The 19658-nt window shown below is 36.8% G+C and overlaps 2 protein-coding genes across 2 annotated transcripts in view; both read left to right on the plus strand.

Moving 5' to 3' along the window:
* Positions 1-4999, plus strand: part of LOC134754726 (F-box/LRR-repeat protein 7-like) — a 36445-nt gene extending 31446 nt beyond the window's left edge. The window contains exons 13-14 of the mRNA XM_063691060.1: positions 2625-2784; positions 3340-4999. Of these exons, the coding sequence (XP_063547130.1) occupies positions 2625-2771 (147 nt within the window). The 3' untranslated portion in view covers positions 2772-2784; positions 3340-4999. The remainder of the gene's footprint in view (positions 1-2624; positions 2785-3339) is intronic.
* A 1931-nt stretch (positions 5000-6930) lies between these two features.
* LOC134754725 (cap-specific mRNA (nucleoside-2'-O-)-methyltransferase 2) lies at positions 6931-18658 on the plus strand. Its single transcript, XM_063691059.1, has 5 exons — positions 6931-7355; positions 7832-8021; positions 11542-11727; positions 14358-14478; positions 17360-18658. Exons 1-5 carry the CDS (start codon positions 7048-7050, stop codon positions 18652-18654), a joined length of 2100 nt encoding a protein of 699 aa, XP_063547129.1. The 5' UTR covers positions 6931-7047; the 3' UTR covers positions 18655-18658.
* The last annotated feature ends 1000 nt before the right edge of the window (positions 18659-19658 follow it).

Raw genomic sequence — 19658 nt, forward strand, 5'->3', positions numbered from 1 at the left:
GCATGGATGCAAACGAGGTGTTTATTCTTCATAAAACATGCGTAAGAATATTAGCAAATATCTATTGCCCTGACAGTTGCCAACCCACAGACCACCCCCTACAAACCGAGCTTACAGGACGACTTGCGTTCACCGCCCGTATGGTGTATAGGTCTTATATAAGATTGCTCGCGCGCCGCTCCGATCAGTTGCGCCCAAGAATGCGACCTATTAGCAGTGTGCACGTCTGTACGAAAATAAATCCAATATAATCGAATTCGTTCGCTAATAATTTATATTGCAGCATAAAATGGTGTGGCAAGTCATCCAAGACTTCCAGATACAAACAAATGGAATAACATTCCAGTTAATTTTGAAATTCATTATTTTGATGAAAATTGTTTCTTGTCCGCGGGGTTCATTTTATACTGGTCAATACGGTTGTACTGAGCAGCAACGAAGTATGCCCGTCCCTTTTCGTCAACATGAAAATGCAATGTGCTATCCCTTTCACGTTAACGACTAGTGATGTGAAGGTGATGCTTTTGTCAGTTGCGGAAACTTCGTGCTTTCGTTCGTACCGTATTGTATCATTTAAAAAAATCTTTTTTATTGATAATAATTAATATGTAGAATCTGTAGTTTTATTTAGTTGGTAGTTTATCTTAGTGGGTAGATACCTACGTAGTTTAGTTTTTAGGGTTCCGCGTACCCAAAGGGCAAAAACGGGACCCCATTACTAAGACTCCACTGTCTGTCCGTCAGTCAACAGGCTGTATGTCATGAACCGTGATAGTAAGACAGTTGAAATTTTCATAGATGATGTATTTCTGTTGCCGCTATAACAACAAATACTAAAAAGTACGGAAGTTGGAGTTACTCAGAAGCACCTTATTAGGGTTCCGTACCCAAAGGGTAAAAACGGGACCCTATTACTAAGACTCCGCTGTCCGTCTGTCTGTCACCAGGCTGTATCTCATCAACCGTGATAGCTAGACAGTTGAAATTTTCACAGATGGTGTATTTATGTAGCCGCTATAACAACAAATACTAAAAACAGAATAAAATTAATATTTAAGAGGGGCTCCCATACAACAAACGTGATTTTTTTGCCGTTTTTTGCGTAATGGTACGGAACCTTATTATGGTTCCGTACCCAAAGGGTAAAAATGGGACCCTATTACTAAGACTCCGTCTGTACGTCTGTCTGTCACCAGGTTGTATCTCATGAACCGTGATAGCTAGACAGTTGAAATTTTCACAGATGATGTATTTCTGTTGCCGCTATAACAACAAATACTAAACAGTACGGAACCCTCGGTGGGCGAGTCCGACTCGCACTTGTCCGGGTTTTTTTTAACGCTTTTACGAAGTACATATTTTGTAAATCTCATGAACGTAAATTTCACCACAAAATGTATGCAACACCGAGTATTAAATTTCATACATATTTTCTGGGACCCTTATTAGGTACTTTACGTTTAGAATCTTATATCATTAATATGCTAAGTATTTTTTTTAAATACATTTATAAAGTACCTACTTAATGAATTATTATATTGTTTTAATATTATAAAGTATTGTTTCTGTACACTTGATTGATAACAATTTTACCACAATAAATTATGGTACTTACAACTGGTAACGTACCACTGCATGTAATGAACTTGTCCCATCCCTACGCCTACACGTGTCGTTTGGAACGACCAATCACAACGCCGTGAGCACCCGTCCCCCGCTTCACTATTTGGTGATTTCCGTCGCGAACAAAATGGCCAATGTAGGCTTCTATAGGCGGTTTTCTGTGTGCCAACCTTACTTCATAAAATTTAAAATCTTAACCTTAACTTCAATATATATCTTTGAAATTTGCAAATTTGTACGTAAATACCCCGTTCTATTAAAAAAAATTGCTGACCAACCTAGACGATACGAATCGAGATATAAAAATAACCTGATACTACATAGCACAAGCCCATATTATTATAACAAATTACTTACCTAATGATATAAGAGACATCGAATTGGAAAAAATATTTAATAAAACTTGAAAACAATACCTAACCAAAAAATGTTATTACAGCTTACAGGACTATTTTAATGAAAACGAGTAAACAGGGAAATAAATATAAACGCTGGTCTAACTTTTAAATACCTACTAAATTTACATCGGTTTCAGGTTTTAAACACATACAAGAGGTATATTTTCAACTAAATTAAATACCTACTTGTAAGTAATTACTAAATATAGCTCATACAGTTTATCTGCTCATATTTGTTTGTGTACCTGTGTCTCGGTGCGATAATAACAATGTAATTAATTATATAATGAAACGATTAATATTGTTTAGCTTGTTTTTAATCGTTTAATTTTCTTTTCTAATCTATTTTGGTTCATAAAATTACTAATATTCCTTGTGTCAAAAATATTTTCATAAAATATTGATAATACTTAATGCGATTTGCCGATTTCATTGAAAAAATGTGACGTCACACCAGGGTGGGGGGGGGGGGGGGGGGTTTGCCTAATGTGACCAAGTGTGACAAGGAGGGGGAGTGGGGTCAAAAAACCTCAAATTCGTATGACGTAATTAATGTATGAACCCTATGGCTGGGCTCAGGCTAATCGTAAATTGTATGTACAGAGTTACCCGTCGCACAAGCTACTGGTAGTAAGCACCGAGGACCTGAGCAGCAAGTTCCTGGGTCCGGCGGCCTTCATGATGGTTCATAACATAACATATAACAGCGACGACTCGAGCGACGACGACAGCGATTACATCTTTAACTAATCCGGTAAATCCGGTAACTATAATTACTCACTCACGTCTACAGTTACCCGTTAACCTACTGGTTAGGACCTGAGCAACCCGCACCTGTGGCCGGATTAGGGATCCATTAATTACACCACACGTTAAGGGAGGGGGGGGGGGGGGGTTAAGGAAAATGTGACATGTTGTGACAAGGGGGAGATGGAGTCACAAACTTTGTGATGTCACTTAAACTTATTTAAATGGTTTTATACGCTGTACAGTTAAATAACAAGTTTTTGGAACGATAGCCGTTTTAATCATTTAATTTCCTTTCCTAATCTGATTTGGTTCATAAAATTACTAATATTTCTTATGTCAAAAATATTTTGATCAAATATTAATAATACTTAATTCGATTTGCCGATTTCATTGGAAAAAATGTGACGTCACACGTCACACCAGGGGGGAGGGGTTTGCCAAACGTGAAGTGTGACAAGGAGGGGGGGAGGGGTAAAAAAACCCTCGAAATTCGTGTGAAGTAATTAATGGATGAACCCTTACTGTTCAATATTGCAATTATTATCATTATATGTATTTCAATTTGTAGATGGAGACGAAGATGATCTCGACTACGTGTACGGGCTGAACCTAATGTAACACGGCTGGGCCCATGTAACATATCGTCGTTACACTTACTCAACCTCATATCTGCAACAATTTGATGGAAATGTCGATTTTCTTTCATTCGGAATAAGGGTGTTTTTGTCATCAAATGAGTGTTGCAGATACGAGGTTGAGTAAGTATAGCGGTGATATGTTGTATGCTTATTATTTATTTATACACAATCAAGTACAAGATTTTATGCAACCATGTTATACCTCGCTTCCAGAAAAGTCTTTATCTGTGATTGTTTTTATTTTATTATTATTTAGATAAGATAAATCATATATTTTTTTATATCAGTTTCCTGGAAACAGTTTGTTTCTGTTGAGTGATGGTAACATATTCGTTAAAAACTGATGCCTAACCTGTAATGGACGGAGCTTGTATTGTTAATTAGGTTAATTATGGAAACTGTAAAGTCTGAAACAATTGTGATAGAATACTATTTAATTTTCCTTGTAACAGCACTAACAGCAGCTTAGTTTAAATGTAATATTTTAGCAGGGAAATTTTGTTAACATGACACTTAATAACATTTTAAATAGACTAATTTGTTACAGAATTTATGGGTGTCAAAAAATTTATATAGTATGCTAATTTTCTAACCTCATGAGGCCATGTCCTCTAAATGTCAACATTATTCAGAAGAACTTGCTTATTACTTTTATTTTAATTTAAGTAGAACAATTTTCTCTAATTTGTTACTAAAAAAAAAACAATAGAAAAACAAAAAAAATACCTATAGTGTGATGTTTATTTCCCAATTTAGACATTGTTTTAAGTTTAGATTCCTTTTTGAGGATTTTCTGTTATTATATTTTTTATTTTAACCTGTGATGGACGGAGCTTGTATTGTTAATTAGGTTAATTATGGAAACTGTAAAGTCTGAAACAATTGTGATAGAATACTATTTAATTTCCCTTGTAACAGCACTAACAGCAGCTTAGTTTAAATGTAATATTTTAGCAGGGAAATTTTGTTAACATGACACTTAATAACATTTTAAATAGACTAATTTGTTACAGAATTTATGGGTGTCAAAAAATTGATATAGTATGCTAATTTTCTAACCTCGTGAGGCCATGTCCTCTAAATGTCAACATTATTCAGAAGAACTTGCTTATTACTTTTATTTTAGAACAATTTTCTCTAATTTGTTACTAAAAAAAAAGAAAAAAAAGAAAAAAAAAGAAAAAAGAAAAACAAAAAAACCTATAGTGTGATGTTTATTTCCCCATTTTGAAATTGTTTTAAGTTTAGATTCCTTTTTGAGGATTATCTGTTATTATATTTTTTCTTTTTAACTCTTTATAGTCTTTATACATTGCAATCAAAGATGATTATATTTTTCATAGAGAGAATGAGGTAAGTCTAATAATAAGGCCAGGATTACACTTGTAAGTTTTACTTACGTAAGTAGGGACAAAGCTATTTGCTAGAATGAAATAACGATATTCATATCTCATTCTGTAGTATAGCTGTGTCCCTACTTACGTAAGTAAAACTTACAAGCATGGAGACTGTATAAGTGTAATCCTGGCCTAATAAAAAAGTCACTTGTCAGTAACTATCACAAACTTGTTTTTATTTATAATTATTGTAACTGGGTCATTTAAGTCATTTTGCTTTTAGATGTTACTAGAAATGATTTGTGTTTTAGGATAAAGGAGATCATTTGTGAAAAGATCTTAGTTTTTATACATTAGTTTATCTATAGGTAAGCAATTAATTATAAACATTATCATCTAGAATTACTAAGTTTTATTTCTTAAACATTGAACAAGTGTGGAATTTCTTAATGGGTCAGTGAGGGCAGCTACCAGATCCCGTGCTGCTACGCGAAAACGGTCTTAGAAGACCTTCCCTCGATTTCAAATTAATGAAGATACAGATACAGAATTTGGAAAAATCATACAGGGTGCGAGTAAAAGGTCATTTTTGCCAAAAAAATTTTTTGATACCAATCGATTCCATTCCTATCCAGGATCAAAAGCTTGTATGGGACCAAAAAAAAAAACGGCTGGAAAAGCCACAAATTGAGGAAATTTTTTCCCATACAATATGTATGAAAAAAGAATCTAATTTTTACATGCTATTTTTTTACGCCCATCGATTTTATTCCTATCCCAGTATCTATAGTTTCCTAGGAGTCAACTTAAGGTAATGTACTAAAAAGCCACAAAATAAAGAAAACCTTTTCCATAATCCATACATTTACTATGGAAAAAAAGTGAAATTTTATTCGTTTTATTCACATTTTTCTATCTCGCCCATGAGTCCTACAGTAGTCTTCATACAGTACCTATTATGGTCCTTAAACATAACATAACTGATTGAAGAGATAGAAAAATGTGAATAAAATTTCACGGTTTCTCCATAGTAAATGTATGGACGAAGTTTTCTTCATCAAAAAAAGTTTGTCAAAAATGACCTTTTTCTCGCACCCTGTATGTTTTTTCCAAAATCTGTAAACGCCAATCTTCATTAATTTAAAAGAGAGGGAAGGTCTTCCCGGACTGTTTTCGCGTAGCAGCGCGGGATCTGGTAGCTACCCTCACTGACCCATTAAGAAATTCCACCCTGTATAATATATGACATATAAATTCACACTAACCAAGGGCCTGACACTCTTTGATAGAGAAAGATAGTCTTATTGCGATTCCTATAAGAGGAAAGAGAAAATAGTGCCATGCTTTGTCCTTATCACCGACCGGGTTTTTTTTTTCATGGTCGGGTTATGGCAGCATAGGTAGGAGGCGATGGCGAAATACCGAAATTTATAAGTGAAAGAGAAAAAGGATTATGCTGCCATACATTAACCTACACTTACACACTTTCTTTAACACTATATTAGAAGGCAAGATAGAAGCGAGAAGAGGCCTCGGAAAACCACGAGCAAGCTACACACAACAACTGAAAGCGAAAGCAAATGTCGTGTCTTACAGGGACCTAAAGAACCTGGCCGAGGACCGAGAAAACTGGCGCATACTCCACCGACAAGAGCCATGCTCTTAAATTATGATGATGATGACATTAACCTGTCAATACATGAATATTTCTTTCTCTTACCCCTGGTCGCTCGGTTTGATGTCTATAACTACTATACTATGTCTATGACACTAACCCATCAAACGCGTAGTCTAGACAGACAGACAGAAAAGAAGGAGAGGAATAGATTGAACGAGAACGAGTGGTGAATAGAAAGAATGAAAGTGCACGGATAAATTAATGGTTGAGTATGAACGGAAAATAATGATGAGTGCCAGTTGTTAATATAGTTGGTCAAACCAAATTGGCAGTAAATAAGAACAAAAAAATCTATACTCATCCTTTTCTTTTACGGTGGACCACCTTGCAGACGATCGAACAGGCCTCGGACCGGACCAATGTTGCGGTCCGGTACGTCGGTCTGTTGCACCTGTAAAGCTTCTTTGTAAAAAGTAAAAACTTATCTCTGTTACTCTTATGAATTTCTAGACGTGGAAGTTGAAATAAAAAACCAATGAAAAAGCATGGCGCCGCCTCACGGCATGTTTGACATTATCGTAAAAAAAATGTCAATATTAATAATTGGTGTTGTATTGACCTAACCACTTTTATATATTTTTATAATTTTATAGTACCAGCAAGCCCGCTACAAATGCCTAAAAATGCATAAGAACGACTATGGCTTCTTACAATCGCGTCATAAACATCACAAGCGGCATCAGAACGAAGAATTTGACGAGGAACTGAATACGTTGTTCAATAAAAAGTTTCGTTTTCGTTTCGACTCGGATTGGAAGCTACCGCCTGCTGATGCTTGGTTCTCGACGCCGCCGTGGAAGGTGAAGGAGCTAGAGACGCTGAAGAGCCGCCTGAACTTCCACAAGAGTCAGTTAAACGACTTCGATATCGAGGAGTGGAGTAGTCACACTCGGCGACGGAACCCCTCCGGTGAAGTGTGTTGGAAGATCAGGTAACTCAAAGCGCACATTAAGACAGTCAATTACAGTAGTAACGTTCACAAATAATACAGATCTATTTATTATTACTCAAATCCCTTTCATTTTGGGTTTTGGGTTTCATGTGGAGTGAGCACTAAGGCCGCGGACCGGACACTAAGGCGCCGCCCCTCTGGCTGCACCGCCAGTCCGCAGCCTTAGGTTTAACTGTGTGCACTTCCATGTTTGCTTGTTCCAAATGTTTGTTAGACATTATTGTAAGTATTGTGCACCAAAGTTGGCAGAAACATACTTTAGATACAGATATATGCAATTTTCAAACAAACTAGTACTTGAAGTACTAGTACGTCCTAAAAAAGTAATTAATGGATGACCCCTAAGTGTATATCTATTTTATGAATATATATTGTTTAGCACCCAAAACATAAGCCTTTTAGAGATGTGTGGCTATGTCAATTAGGAGTGTCCGTTAATATGTATTTGTTATCAGGTGCCTGGTGAACCCAGAATTCCTGACACAAGCATGGACTAAGTTCTACGAGTGTGCATGCTCCTACCGGATCGTTCCATCGGAGGCTGTGATATCCCGTGAGATGGTGTCTCTGCATCTCTGCGAGGCTCCGGGGGCGTTCATAACTTCACTTAATCATTATTTGAAGCAGAACTATGAAGAAATTGAGGTAAACATTGTGATTTTTTTACTTATTTACTTAAATTAATTTAATTATTATTTACTAGCTTTTGCCCACAAATTCGTCTGCATGGAGTTATTAATTTGGGTAGCTTATTTTTTTATCCAATCTGCTTTTTATTTTTATCGATTTCCCATACAAACTTCCACCCCCATTTTCACCCCCCTTAAGGATGATTTCTGGAATAAAAACTACCTTATGTGACTCAAACTATCTCTATACCAAATTTCAACTGTTCAGCGATTTAAGCGTGAAGAGGTAACAGACAGACAGACACACTTTCGCATTTATAATATTAGTATTGATTAAGCAGGCAGGCAGTAAATAAACCATAAATAAATCAATAAATAATAATAATATAAATAATTTGACGATTCAAATTTAAAATATGTTCTTAAATGATTATTTATGTTATGATAAAGAGTGGTTCGGAAAAAAAGTGGCAGCACATTATGTGGATTTTTTGTTTATATTTTGTGATAATTTTTAATCAATGCATGTTTTGTAGTAATCTGTAGAAACTATTTTATAAAATTAAATACAATCGAATTTAAAATAAAAGGGTGAATTCAAATTTTCGCCTGACACTTTGAACAGCGTCTTCTGAGAGAATTTATGAGGTGTTTCTCATAAACATAGTTTTTTCTTTAAGTTAATACATACATACATACATACATACATATAATCACGCCTATTTCCCGGAGGGGTAGGCAGAGACCACGGATTTCCACTTGCTACGATCCTGACATACCTCTTTCGCTTCCTTCACTTTCATAACATTCCTCATACACGCTCGCCGGTTTAGGGTGCTCTTGACCTGGCCTTTCTTCAGGATTTCCCCGATCTGATCAGAGAAAGTCCGCCGAGGTCTGCCCCTTCCAACTCCCGTTTCTACCTCTCCCTTATACACTCTCTTTGTTAGCCTTCTTTCACTCATTCTTTCCACGTGTCCAAACCATCTCAACATACCTTTCTCAATTTTTGTCACTACATCTTCGCTCAGGCCACACTTTTCCCTTATCACACTGTTCCTAATTCTATCTTGTAAGTTAATACCTTATTAAATTGTCTTTTATAATAATAATAAAACATTTATTTCAGGCAAAGCCTATAAAAGTGTTAGTATTAGGTACATGTACAAAACATAACTTACAAGACTATCAATATTTAACTTTTTTTGATTTGACTTCATTTTTAGGTAGTTACATGGAATTTCTACTCCTGTGTATTTGCCATTTTTACAGAAACTTGTCTCCCATTGAAAAACCTCTGTCAGAGTTTAGACTGGCGAGACTTCCTGCCTCTCAAGATAAAATCCATTTAATTGGTATAACTAATTCGTAACATAATATTGTCTTCGGTTACCGCGATAGTTACTCATGAAATAAACTCATGAAAAATAATTATAGTGTATAACTAGCCTTATGAACCGATTTTGCATGTACAACCAGCCTTAAAGTTTGTAGTCTATGATTGTTCATTATTTTAGTATGTGGGTATTTTTGCATTTTGTAATTTTTCCTCAGTCACCCGTTGACCACGAACGCTGTAAAGAGTTCGAAACGTCGGGATGTATTATAAATTCAATATACGCGATATAATCCGTTTTCATAGTTTTATTTCATAATTCGTAACATGATATTCCTAAAAGCATAAAACAATTTGTGAAAATGGAAATGCAATTGTGGCATTGTGGAAAACGGCAAGTGAAGATTGTCAATTTGCGTTGTTCAAAAGTTTTCTAAGTATATTGCAATAAAAATGAGAAAAATCAAACAACATATTTTTCAGGATGATTTTTATCTTTATTTTATAGTATATACATATATACAGATTACAAAAAAAATAAACTGCTTCTTAATTAGCAAAAGATAAAAAAATATACAGGCAGTTGTGACAACTGATATTGCCTGTATCACATAATGAATAATAGTACTACCGTACAGAAAGGAAACTCCCTACAAAACCGAAGTTTGACAGCGGTTCAGGGTCTAATCATGATGTCCCTTTCTAATATATGGCACTATCCCTTTCGGCTATTTAGGGTTGTCAAAATTCAGGTCATTATCTTATCTGTGGTCGTGCATACAAAGGGACGTCAAGTTGTGCCAACCCTAATAATTGCTCGGAGCAATGCTGAGCCGAACGGAGCCGAGTTTGCCCGAAGCGAGGAGTTTCGCACCCCTGCCTGTATCCAGTAAAAACGTGCCTCGAAAATCAAGAAAATTTGATTCTCATTCAGAGGGCGCTACTAGCTTTGGCCTACTGTCGTATAGATGGCGTTGACGGTTTCGTTTGTTATTTAACAATTTTAACGCATATCAGTAAAAGAACATGCGTGAAAATCATAAAAATAATTAATGCAAATAAAAATAATAATTTATACATATTTAAATACATTTTATCGTATTTTTATAAATCTTCATTTTTAGTTTTAAGGTGTGTCGATAGATGGCAGTGAATTTACTGTGGTTACGTTTTTTCCTTAGACTGTATCCATCTATTACGGAGTTATATCTATCTTTGCTGACAGTTATCATTGACAGGTAGCTGTAGAGGCACAGAAGCCATTTTTACAGAAACTTCACTCTCCAAGATTCACTCTCTAACAAAACGCGTATATTAGGGTTCCGTACCCAAAGGGTAAAAACGGGACCCTATTACTAAGACTCCGCTGTCCGTCTGTCTGTCACCAGGCTGTATCTCATGAATCGTGATAGCTAGACAGTTGAAATTTTCACAGATGGTGTATTTATGTTGCCGCTATAACAACAAATACTAAAAACAGAATAAAATGAATATTTAAGGGGGGCTCCCATACAACAAACGTGATTTTTTTGCCGTTTTTTGCGTAATGGTACGGAACCCTTCGTGCGCGAGTTTGACTCGCATTTGGCCGGTTTTTACGACAGATATGACCATGCGCGAACCTCCGTAGCGGTGCGCGGCAATTAGCCTCATGCATGAAGTATATATTTGAACGAAATATGTTTTATTCGGATGTTTGTTACCGTTATATCATGTTACAAATGCATTTCCGTTTTTAAATTACCATTTAATTACTTAAAATTATAAATAAAAAGTACAAAAATTTGCCCGCGAAAAGCTAGTGAGCGAAACGCTCGAAACGCCACGTGACGTCACGCGTTCGACAGATTAGTGTCATTAGTAGCAAACGTCAGTTGGGCCGCCCAACGTGTGACGTCATCACGCTCTGTCGAATTCGCGCCAAAAATTATGAGCGTTTCAACCGCTCAAAAATTTTCAACATTTTAAATATTTTTTAATAAAATAATGTTAAGGTTTACAAAAGTATTTTTATCATTTCCGGTGTTCCAACGATATAAATTATGAATCCAAAAATAAAAATAAATTCATGCATGGAGCTAATTACTATGGCTAGACCTCAGAACTGGGGGCGGCCGCATGTACTTGCAGCGACGCGACGAAATCGCGAAGTGAGTCACGCCTGGTATGCTTGTCTAATTTTTTTAATTTTTTTTTGCAGTGGAAATGGCTAGCCAACACTCTGAACCCGTACTACGAGGGTAACTCGCCTGGTAACATGATCAGTGACGACCGCTTCATGCTGCATACTCTGCAGCATTGGCATTTTGGCACCGACAACACGGGCAACCTGATGGATTGGACCAACAGCCGGGCTATAGTCAAAGACGCTAATAAGCTGGGCAAGGTATGTCTGTCTGTCTGTTCTGTGTTGATGTATTTGCATCTCACTGGGCGAATATATGTCGGACATGTCTGGCGTACTGAGGCCTATTATTAAGCATTTCATTTCTTATACACGGTGTTTTTAGGATTCCGTACCTAAAGGGTAAAAACGGGACCCTATTACTTGAGACTCCTTTTTCCGTCTGTCTGTCTGTCATAAATTTTCACAGATGGTGTATTTCTGTTGCCGCTATAACAACAAATACAAAATAAAATAAATATTTATAAAGGGGGGCTCCCATGCAACTCAACAGACGTGATTTTTTTGCGTAACGGTACGGAATCCTTAGTGCGCGAGTCCGACTCGCACTTGGCCGGTTTTTTAAACTCCGTTAGCTTCGACGTATGGCTGTTCATTTAAGGAAACTGAATGGCATTTTTTTTTTTTTTTTTTTTTTTTTTTTTTTTTTTTTTTTTTTTTTTTTTCGTAAATAGTAACATTATTATTCACAACGACGGGACTTAATCGCGTAAAATAAGTTTTAAAGGACGACGTTTCGAGGACGGCGTTGTCCCTGTGGTCTCGGAGAAGACTGGCCAAAGTTGACATCAACATCTTGTAAGCGCGCGAATTAGAATACCGGTTTCTTTTAGAAAGTTACTTAATTTTAACTCAGGAATGCACCTTTGAAATTAACGGACTTAAAAAAAAAACACCGTGTATATTAATTTTTATCATTAATTTGTTCTTGACGACCGGTCTGGCCTAGTGGGTAGTGACCCTGCCTGTGAAGCCGATGGTCCTGGGTTCGAATCCCGGTAAGGGCATTTATTTGTGTGATGAGCACAGATATTTGTTCCTGAGTCTTGGGTGTTTTCTATGTATTTATGTATTTGTATATTATATATATCGTTGTCTAAGTACCCACAACACAAGCCTTCTTGAGCTTACTGTGGGACTTAGTCAATCTGTGTAAGAATGACCTATATTTATTTATTTATTTGTATGCTCTAGTTTTTACTGTATATTTTTTTAACCCATTGACCGCCAAAGACAACTGAAGCGTCAGACCAATATCAACCTTCGTACATTTTGACAATTCGCGATGACGCGTCGCGCACGACGTGACATTTAAAGAGTTAAACTGCTTTCGATACAATATTGTAATTTAGAGTTTTGAATGATTCACGGTTAGTTTCACTAGACTTATATTGACCGGGATATAGACCGTGATTACCTTTTGTATTGTTTGTGAGCTCCCGATATTTCGACGCAGTTACATGCATCTTGTTCACGGGTGACTGACACCCACCCGCTATCTTCAGTCACCCGTGAACATGATGCATGTAACTGCGTCGAAATATCGGGAGCTCACAAATAATACAAAAGGTAATCACGGTCTATATCCCGGTCAATATGAGCCTGTTAACGATTTTGGAGCAAAAATGTAAAATTGATAGATTTAGTCGTTGAAATTATACACGTTTTGTTACGTAATATCTAAATAACAAGAATTGGTTTCTATTAGCTACGTCTTCTCATCTTGCCTTTTAATAATGAGGTCGCGAGCGTGCGTCACCGGTAATATATGAAGAGAAGGGGCAGTTTTTAAAAATTCATAATAGAATTATGGTGGTTAATTGTGGTATTTTCTATAAAAAGGGATCTTATTGTCGATGGCGCTTACGCCATTATAAACGATGCTCCGATATAAATACAATGCCGCGCGAAGCTGTGCGGCGTAAGCGCCATCGACAATAAGGTCCCTTTTCATAGAAAATGCCCCAATTATACAAAATGATGTATAAGAACAGTTTCAGCACATGTTGTAGATTGTTTAAGTATCAAAATGACGTTGAAATTAAGTCGATTCTCAGAGAAATTGTATTTCTGTTTTGAAGTTATTTCTGGAGAAAATTGATTTCGTCTAACTTTCATTTACACTACTTCAAAGTCATAATAATAAAAATGTAGTCTGTAAAAGGTTGAGTACAGGATATGTGTAATACAAAATTACTATTTTTAGCAGTCCAAATTTTACGAAATTTTCAAATAAGAGCGACAAAATCAGTGCTTTACGCGCGTTTACTTAAACGTCCATCAGAAAAAAAAAATCATTACTAATTTAGTGAGTCTATTTTCTAAAAATTGATCTGTAAAACGGCAAGATGAGAAGACGTGCTAATAGAAACCAGTACTAGTTATTTCTGTAACGTATCAAAAGGTATACAATTTCAGCGACTAAATATATCAATTTTACATTTTTTTCGATTAAAATCGATAACGGGCTAAGTTTTAATGTAAACTATAGGTACCTAAACGGTTGGCATCTTGGCTAGGCACCGTGGTCATCTCTGGGTACAAGTATGTATATTTTCTTAACATAATAAACTGTATTTACTACTACCATGTATATAAAATGAAATAAAATAGTGGCTATAACAATAAAAATAATGTTACTTGCTATTAAAATCGACAACGATCAAGATTATTCTTCTCTGCGTTCAAAACGCGTTATAGTTGCCGGCGCTCGCGCACCGCGCGTCAACGCCATCTATTGAGTGTTATTTCGTGAAATCGATGAACGCTCTAGGGAATAAGGGCTCTTAAGTCTAATATTGTAATTTGCTTATCAGACGGTTTGTCTGTAGGTTCTCCTGGCGACGGCCGACGGCTCCATCGATTGCGTGCAGAAGCCCGACGCGCAGGAGGAGGTCACGTCACCGCTGCATTACTGCGAGACCGTCACCGCGCTGCAGGCGCTCAGCCCGGGTACGAGCGTTTCTTTTTTTTTTGCCATTTTTAGGGTTCCGTTTGGTGAAACTCGGCTGAGTTTCACCTTACCATACAAACCGAGTTTCGTTCTCATTTTAAAACTACGTGTTGGATTGTAACTTTGCACATACAATGAAATGAGGTGTACTAGGTCTGTAATTAGTTTATATAGCTATAGTATATAAAACAAACGAAATTTTGTATGAAAAACTTAAATTTTCTGTATTTTTAGGGGTCCGTACCCAAAGGGTAAAAACGGGACTAAGACTCCGCTCTCCGTCTGTCTGTCCGTCTGTCACCAGGCTGTATCTCGTGATCTGTGATAGCTAGACAGCTGAAATTTTCACAGATGATGTATTTCGGTTGCCGCTATAACAACAAATACTAAAAACAGAATAAAATAGAGATTTAAGTGGGGCTCCCATACAACAAACGTAATTTTTGACCGAAGTTAAGCAACGTCGGGCGGGGTCAGTACTTGGATGGGTGACCGTTTTTATAGTTAATGGTACGGAACCCTTCGTGTGTGAGTCCGACTCGCACTTGGCCGGTTTTTTTGCCATTTTTTTATGTGATCTTTTTTGCATTGTTATTTCTACTCAGAATCAATAGCTCTTTCGATCCTGATGGGATGAAAAAATGTCCTAAGGTTTTTTTCCTAAATATTGTGTTACCATTTCCCCATATACTTTGTATGGCGGTAATGAAAAGGAAAGTTTGAAAAATGTATGGAAATTTTGGGACACTTTTTTTCTCCTATAAGGATGAGAAGGGCTCGTGATCCTGACTAGAAACATAGAGTAACTTATACTAGAGCGGTACTGTCATAGTAAATTTTGTAACCCCAGTAAATTCACTGCCATCTGTCGACACACTTTAAAACTAAAAATGAAGATTTATAAAAATACGATAAAATGTATTTAAATATACATAAATGATTTTTTTTATTTGCATTAATTATTTTAATGATTTTGACCCATGTTCTTTCACTGATATGCGTTAAAATTGTTAAATAACAAACGAAACCGTCAACGCCATCTATACGACTGTAGGCCAAAACTAAGCGCCCTCTGAACGAGAATCAAATTTTCTTGATTTTCGAGGCACGTTTTTTCCTTAGACTGTATCCATCTATTACGGAGTTATATCTATCTTTGCTAGAAATAACACAAAAGTGGCAAAAAAGGTCTCATAAAAAAAATGGCAAAAAAAAGGAACGCTCGTATGGACTTTGTTCTGTTCTGACACTTCTACAGTCTAAGCAAAGATAGATATAACTCCGTAATAGATGGATACAGTCTAAGGAAAAAACGTGCCTCGAAAATCTCGAAAATTTGATTCTCGATCAGATGGCGCCACTAGTTTTGGCCTACACTCGTATAGAGGGCGATGACTGTTTCGTTTGTTATTTGTAATTTTAACGCATACCAGTGAAAGAACATGGGTCAAAATCATATAGAAATAATTAATGCAAATAAAAAAATCATTTATCCATATTTAAATACATTTTATCGTATTTTTATAAATATTTATTTTTAGTTTTAAAATGTGTCGACAGATGGCAGTGAATTTACTGGGGTTACAAAATTTACTATGACAGTACCGCTCTAGTATAAGTTACTCTATGGTCTAAGCTATGTAAGAGTTCTTTCTCACTGACGTCCAGTTTTGTTTCGGGTACGGTTTTTCTGCAGGATCCCGTTTTTAGGGTTCCGTACCCAAAGGGTAAAAACGGGACCCTATTACTAAGACTCCGCTGTCCGTCTGTCACCAGCCTGTGAATCGTGATAGCTAGACAGTTGAAATTTTCACAGATGATGTATTTCTGTTGCCGCTATAACGACAAATACTAAAAAGTACGAAACTCGGTGCGCGAGTCCGACTCGCACTTGGCCGGTTTTTTAGTATGCGTGCAACGTGACTATATTGGTACGTGTACCACTAAAACGGAATCCTGCAGAAAACCGTGCCCGCAAAAAACTGGACGTCAGTGGGAAAGAGCTCTAACGGCCCGGCCACGACATCGCGCGGCGGCCATAGGTTGGAGCGAGACACAGCGATCGGACCTTTCGTTCCCACCTATGGCCGCCGCGCGATGTCGTGGCCGGGCCGTAACTGCACCGATTTGAATAGAACAAGATAGATAAAAACTTTATTCATTTCCATTTTAGTGGTAGGTATTGACATAGAGTAACTTATACTAGAGCGGTACTGTCATAGTAAATTTTGTAACCCCAGTAAATTCACTGCCATTTGTCGACACACTTTAAAACTAAAAATAAATATTTATAAAAATACTATAAAATGTATTTAAATATGGATAAATGTTTTTTTTTATTTGCATTAATTATTTTTATGATTTTGACCCATGTTCTTTCACTGATATGCGTTAAAATTATAAATAACAAACGAAACAGTCAACGCCCTCTATACGAGTGTAGGCCAAAACTAGTGGCGCCATCTGATCGAGAATCAAATTTTCGTGATTTTCGAGGCACGTTTTTTTCTTAGACTGTATCCATCTATTACGGAGTTATATCTATCTTTGGTATTGATAACAAAGAAGGCAGAATTAAAATTAAATACTAATTACAATACTTGGAGAAAAAAAAAAGTTTTAAATATAAAAATACAAAATTATGTGTCGTGGCATAGAACAAGCGGTGGCTCAGTACGTTGATGTGGCAAGCCACATCGATCGCTGATATTATGCCACAGCCTTACAAAAAAAAAAGAAGAGAAACGAAACGAGGAAGTGTTATTACAGACGTCATATTTTCATAGTAATTTGACATTATTCATGACATTTCCACACTTTGTCGCAAATGCCGTGCAGAGATTGGTCTCACTCAGTTTATCTTAAAATTTCTTTTCACAGGAGGCACATTCGTGTTCAAACTGTTCACCACATACGAGCACTCCACCGTCGGGCTGCTCTACCTCCTCAACCACCTCTTCGGCGAAGTTAACATTTATAAGCCCGTCACCTCCCGCCAGGGCAACTCCGAGGTCTACGCTATCTGTCTCCATTACAAGGGAAGCGATCAGCTCAAGGAATACTTACCGAGACTTAAGTCCGCCTATGGAACAAATCTGTACAGCGACAAGTCGCTTTTCAGTCTTGAAAACATACCGGAGACTTTCATTAAACAAGTAGAGGAGTGCGCCGATTACTTTAGCAGTCTCCAATGTCAAGTCATCAATAACAATTTACAGGCTTATTTGATGCAAAATAGCATACCGTTTGCTATAGATGTGAAGAAACTTAGATCAGTCGTAGCGGCTGAGTTTATAAGACAATATGATTTGAGACCGCTTGAATATGAGCAAGAGGTTCTTAAAGGATTGCTACATGAAGAAAATAAAGTGAATACTAACCCTAGATACCACAGAGGATCTTATACGGAAAGACAATTGTACGAAAAAATGACTTTAAAAGAGAAATGCAAAAGTTTAAGCGGCTTCCTTCGAACGGATATATTAAATTTACTCATATTTATCAAAGAAACTATAAGATGGAAGAGCTTTTACGATAAAGATGTGGAAATAGATACGGTGTTCACATACGGGTCGCCGTTGCAGAAAGTCAACAGTTCCAAATTCATATTCGTTCCGATATTCAAGTTGTATCAGCAGATATTAGCCGAAGAAGAATTTGTGAATGCGATCCGAAGCAAATCAAAGGATACTAATCCGATAGATGTGATAGGTGAAAAGCTGTTGCTGCCGGATCTAGAGAACGGAGAGAGCTATAATGACTATGAGAAACGCTGTTTCTTAATACTACTAGTCGCTCTAAGAAACTTGTCTCCCGGAGAGTCATTGATATTAACAAACTTTGGAACGCTAACTCACTTCAACATAAGCGTGTTATACGTTCTAAGCAAGAAATGCTTCGAAAAGACCGGATTCTCATCAGATGCTATTATACTAAGCAACATGTTATGTAAGGAAGGCCTGCAGATTTTAGAAGACGTCGAAAATGAGTGTGTGAGTGGGAGGGAGTGCGGGACAGGGACGCAGGACGTGTGGAACTTTTTGCCGGTGCGACTAACGAATGTTGGCGAGTTCTTTGGAAGCATTGTCTTGTATAATAATACGTTTTATAGGAACCGGTGTGTGGAATATCTGGACGTGTTAGAACAAACGCTTTACAATAATGAACAAGTGTAAATATTAGACTTCCGGTTCGAACGCCATCTTGATAGTAGCCTCGTGATTAATTCCTTTGTTTTTTGCTCATTAATATTGTTTAAAGTGTAATATCGATAGCTTTATTATACAATAATCTAATGTGATAGTGTGCAGTGAATGGAGAATTAATCTCAAAGCGTGTTTAACCACCATTTTGGAGTCAACGGCCGGTAGTCCACGTGCTTCTCGTAAAATCCAGCTATCGGTTTTACGAGACAACTACAACAACCACCGAACAGCGTCGTGCTCTAAGAGCATTTATTTTGTTCCAACCCTTTTACGTGACATTGGCTACGGGCAACACCGCCCTCAAGTCCATCAAGAAAAAAAAAAAAAAGTGTAAATATAACGGTTTTGAACATTGACATGTTTTATTCACGTGATATTCTGGTGTATTCCCATTTTTCTCCGCCGGGCACAAAAGCCGGGACGTAATATTTAACATTATCACTTTTTAATAGTCGGTTTTTTCCATTTAGGAGCAGAAAGTTGAATTGTTATAGTTGAAATCCCTAAATGTATTCAAGGAATTCGCGAAGCGTCTGGTTGACGTAACTGGTGACCGAAGAGCTGGCGGCTTTCTCGCACAACGTATCAGCATTGCGATACAGCGGGGAAATGCCGCCAGCATCCTTGGTACAATGCCTCAAGGGCCTATTTTAGATTTAAGCTAGTTATTAATTTCGTTTACGTAGTACCACTGTATATATCTTGTATGTAAATAAATTTGTAATAATTCAAGGAATTCAACTTAAATAATTAGACATTATGAGAATTCAACATTATGCGAAACAAAAAAAAATTCAACTGGGAAAGTCGACATTTTGGGATTTCAACTTTCCGTTTCTAATGGAAACGAAAGACGGACTAAGGCATTAAACTGATATATCAATAGCTGTTCTTTAACCGGAAACGGAAACCAAATCCCTTTCGCTCCCGGGTGTATGAACGAAAACAATTTGAAAAATATAGTTATTTACGAT

The sequence above is a fragment of the Cydia strobilella genome, chromosome Z (assembly GCF_947568885.1).
Source record: "Cydia strobilella chromosome Z, ilCydStro3.1, whole genome shotgun sequence".
Lineage (NCBI taxonomy): Eukaryota > Metazoa > Arthropoda > Insecta > Lepidoptera > Tortricidae > Cydia > Cydia strobilella.

Coding starts and splice junctions, on each gene's coding strand:
- LOC134754725 (XM_063691059.1), top strand. CDS start 7,048: ATGCATAAGAACGACTATGGCTTCTTACAATCGCGTCATAAACATCAC. Junction 7,356..7,831: donor GAAGTGTGTTGGAAGATCAG/GTAACTCAAAGC, acceptor ATTTGTTATCAG/GTGCCTGGTGAACCCAGAAT. Junction 8,022..11,541: donor AGAACTATGAAGAAATTGAG/GTAAACATTGTG, acceptor TTTTTTTTGCAG/TGGAAATGGCTAGCCAACAC.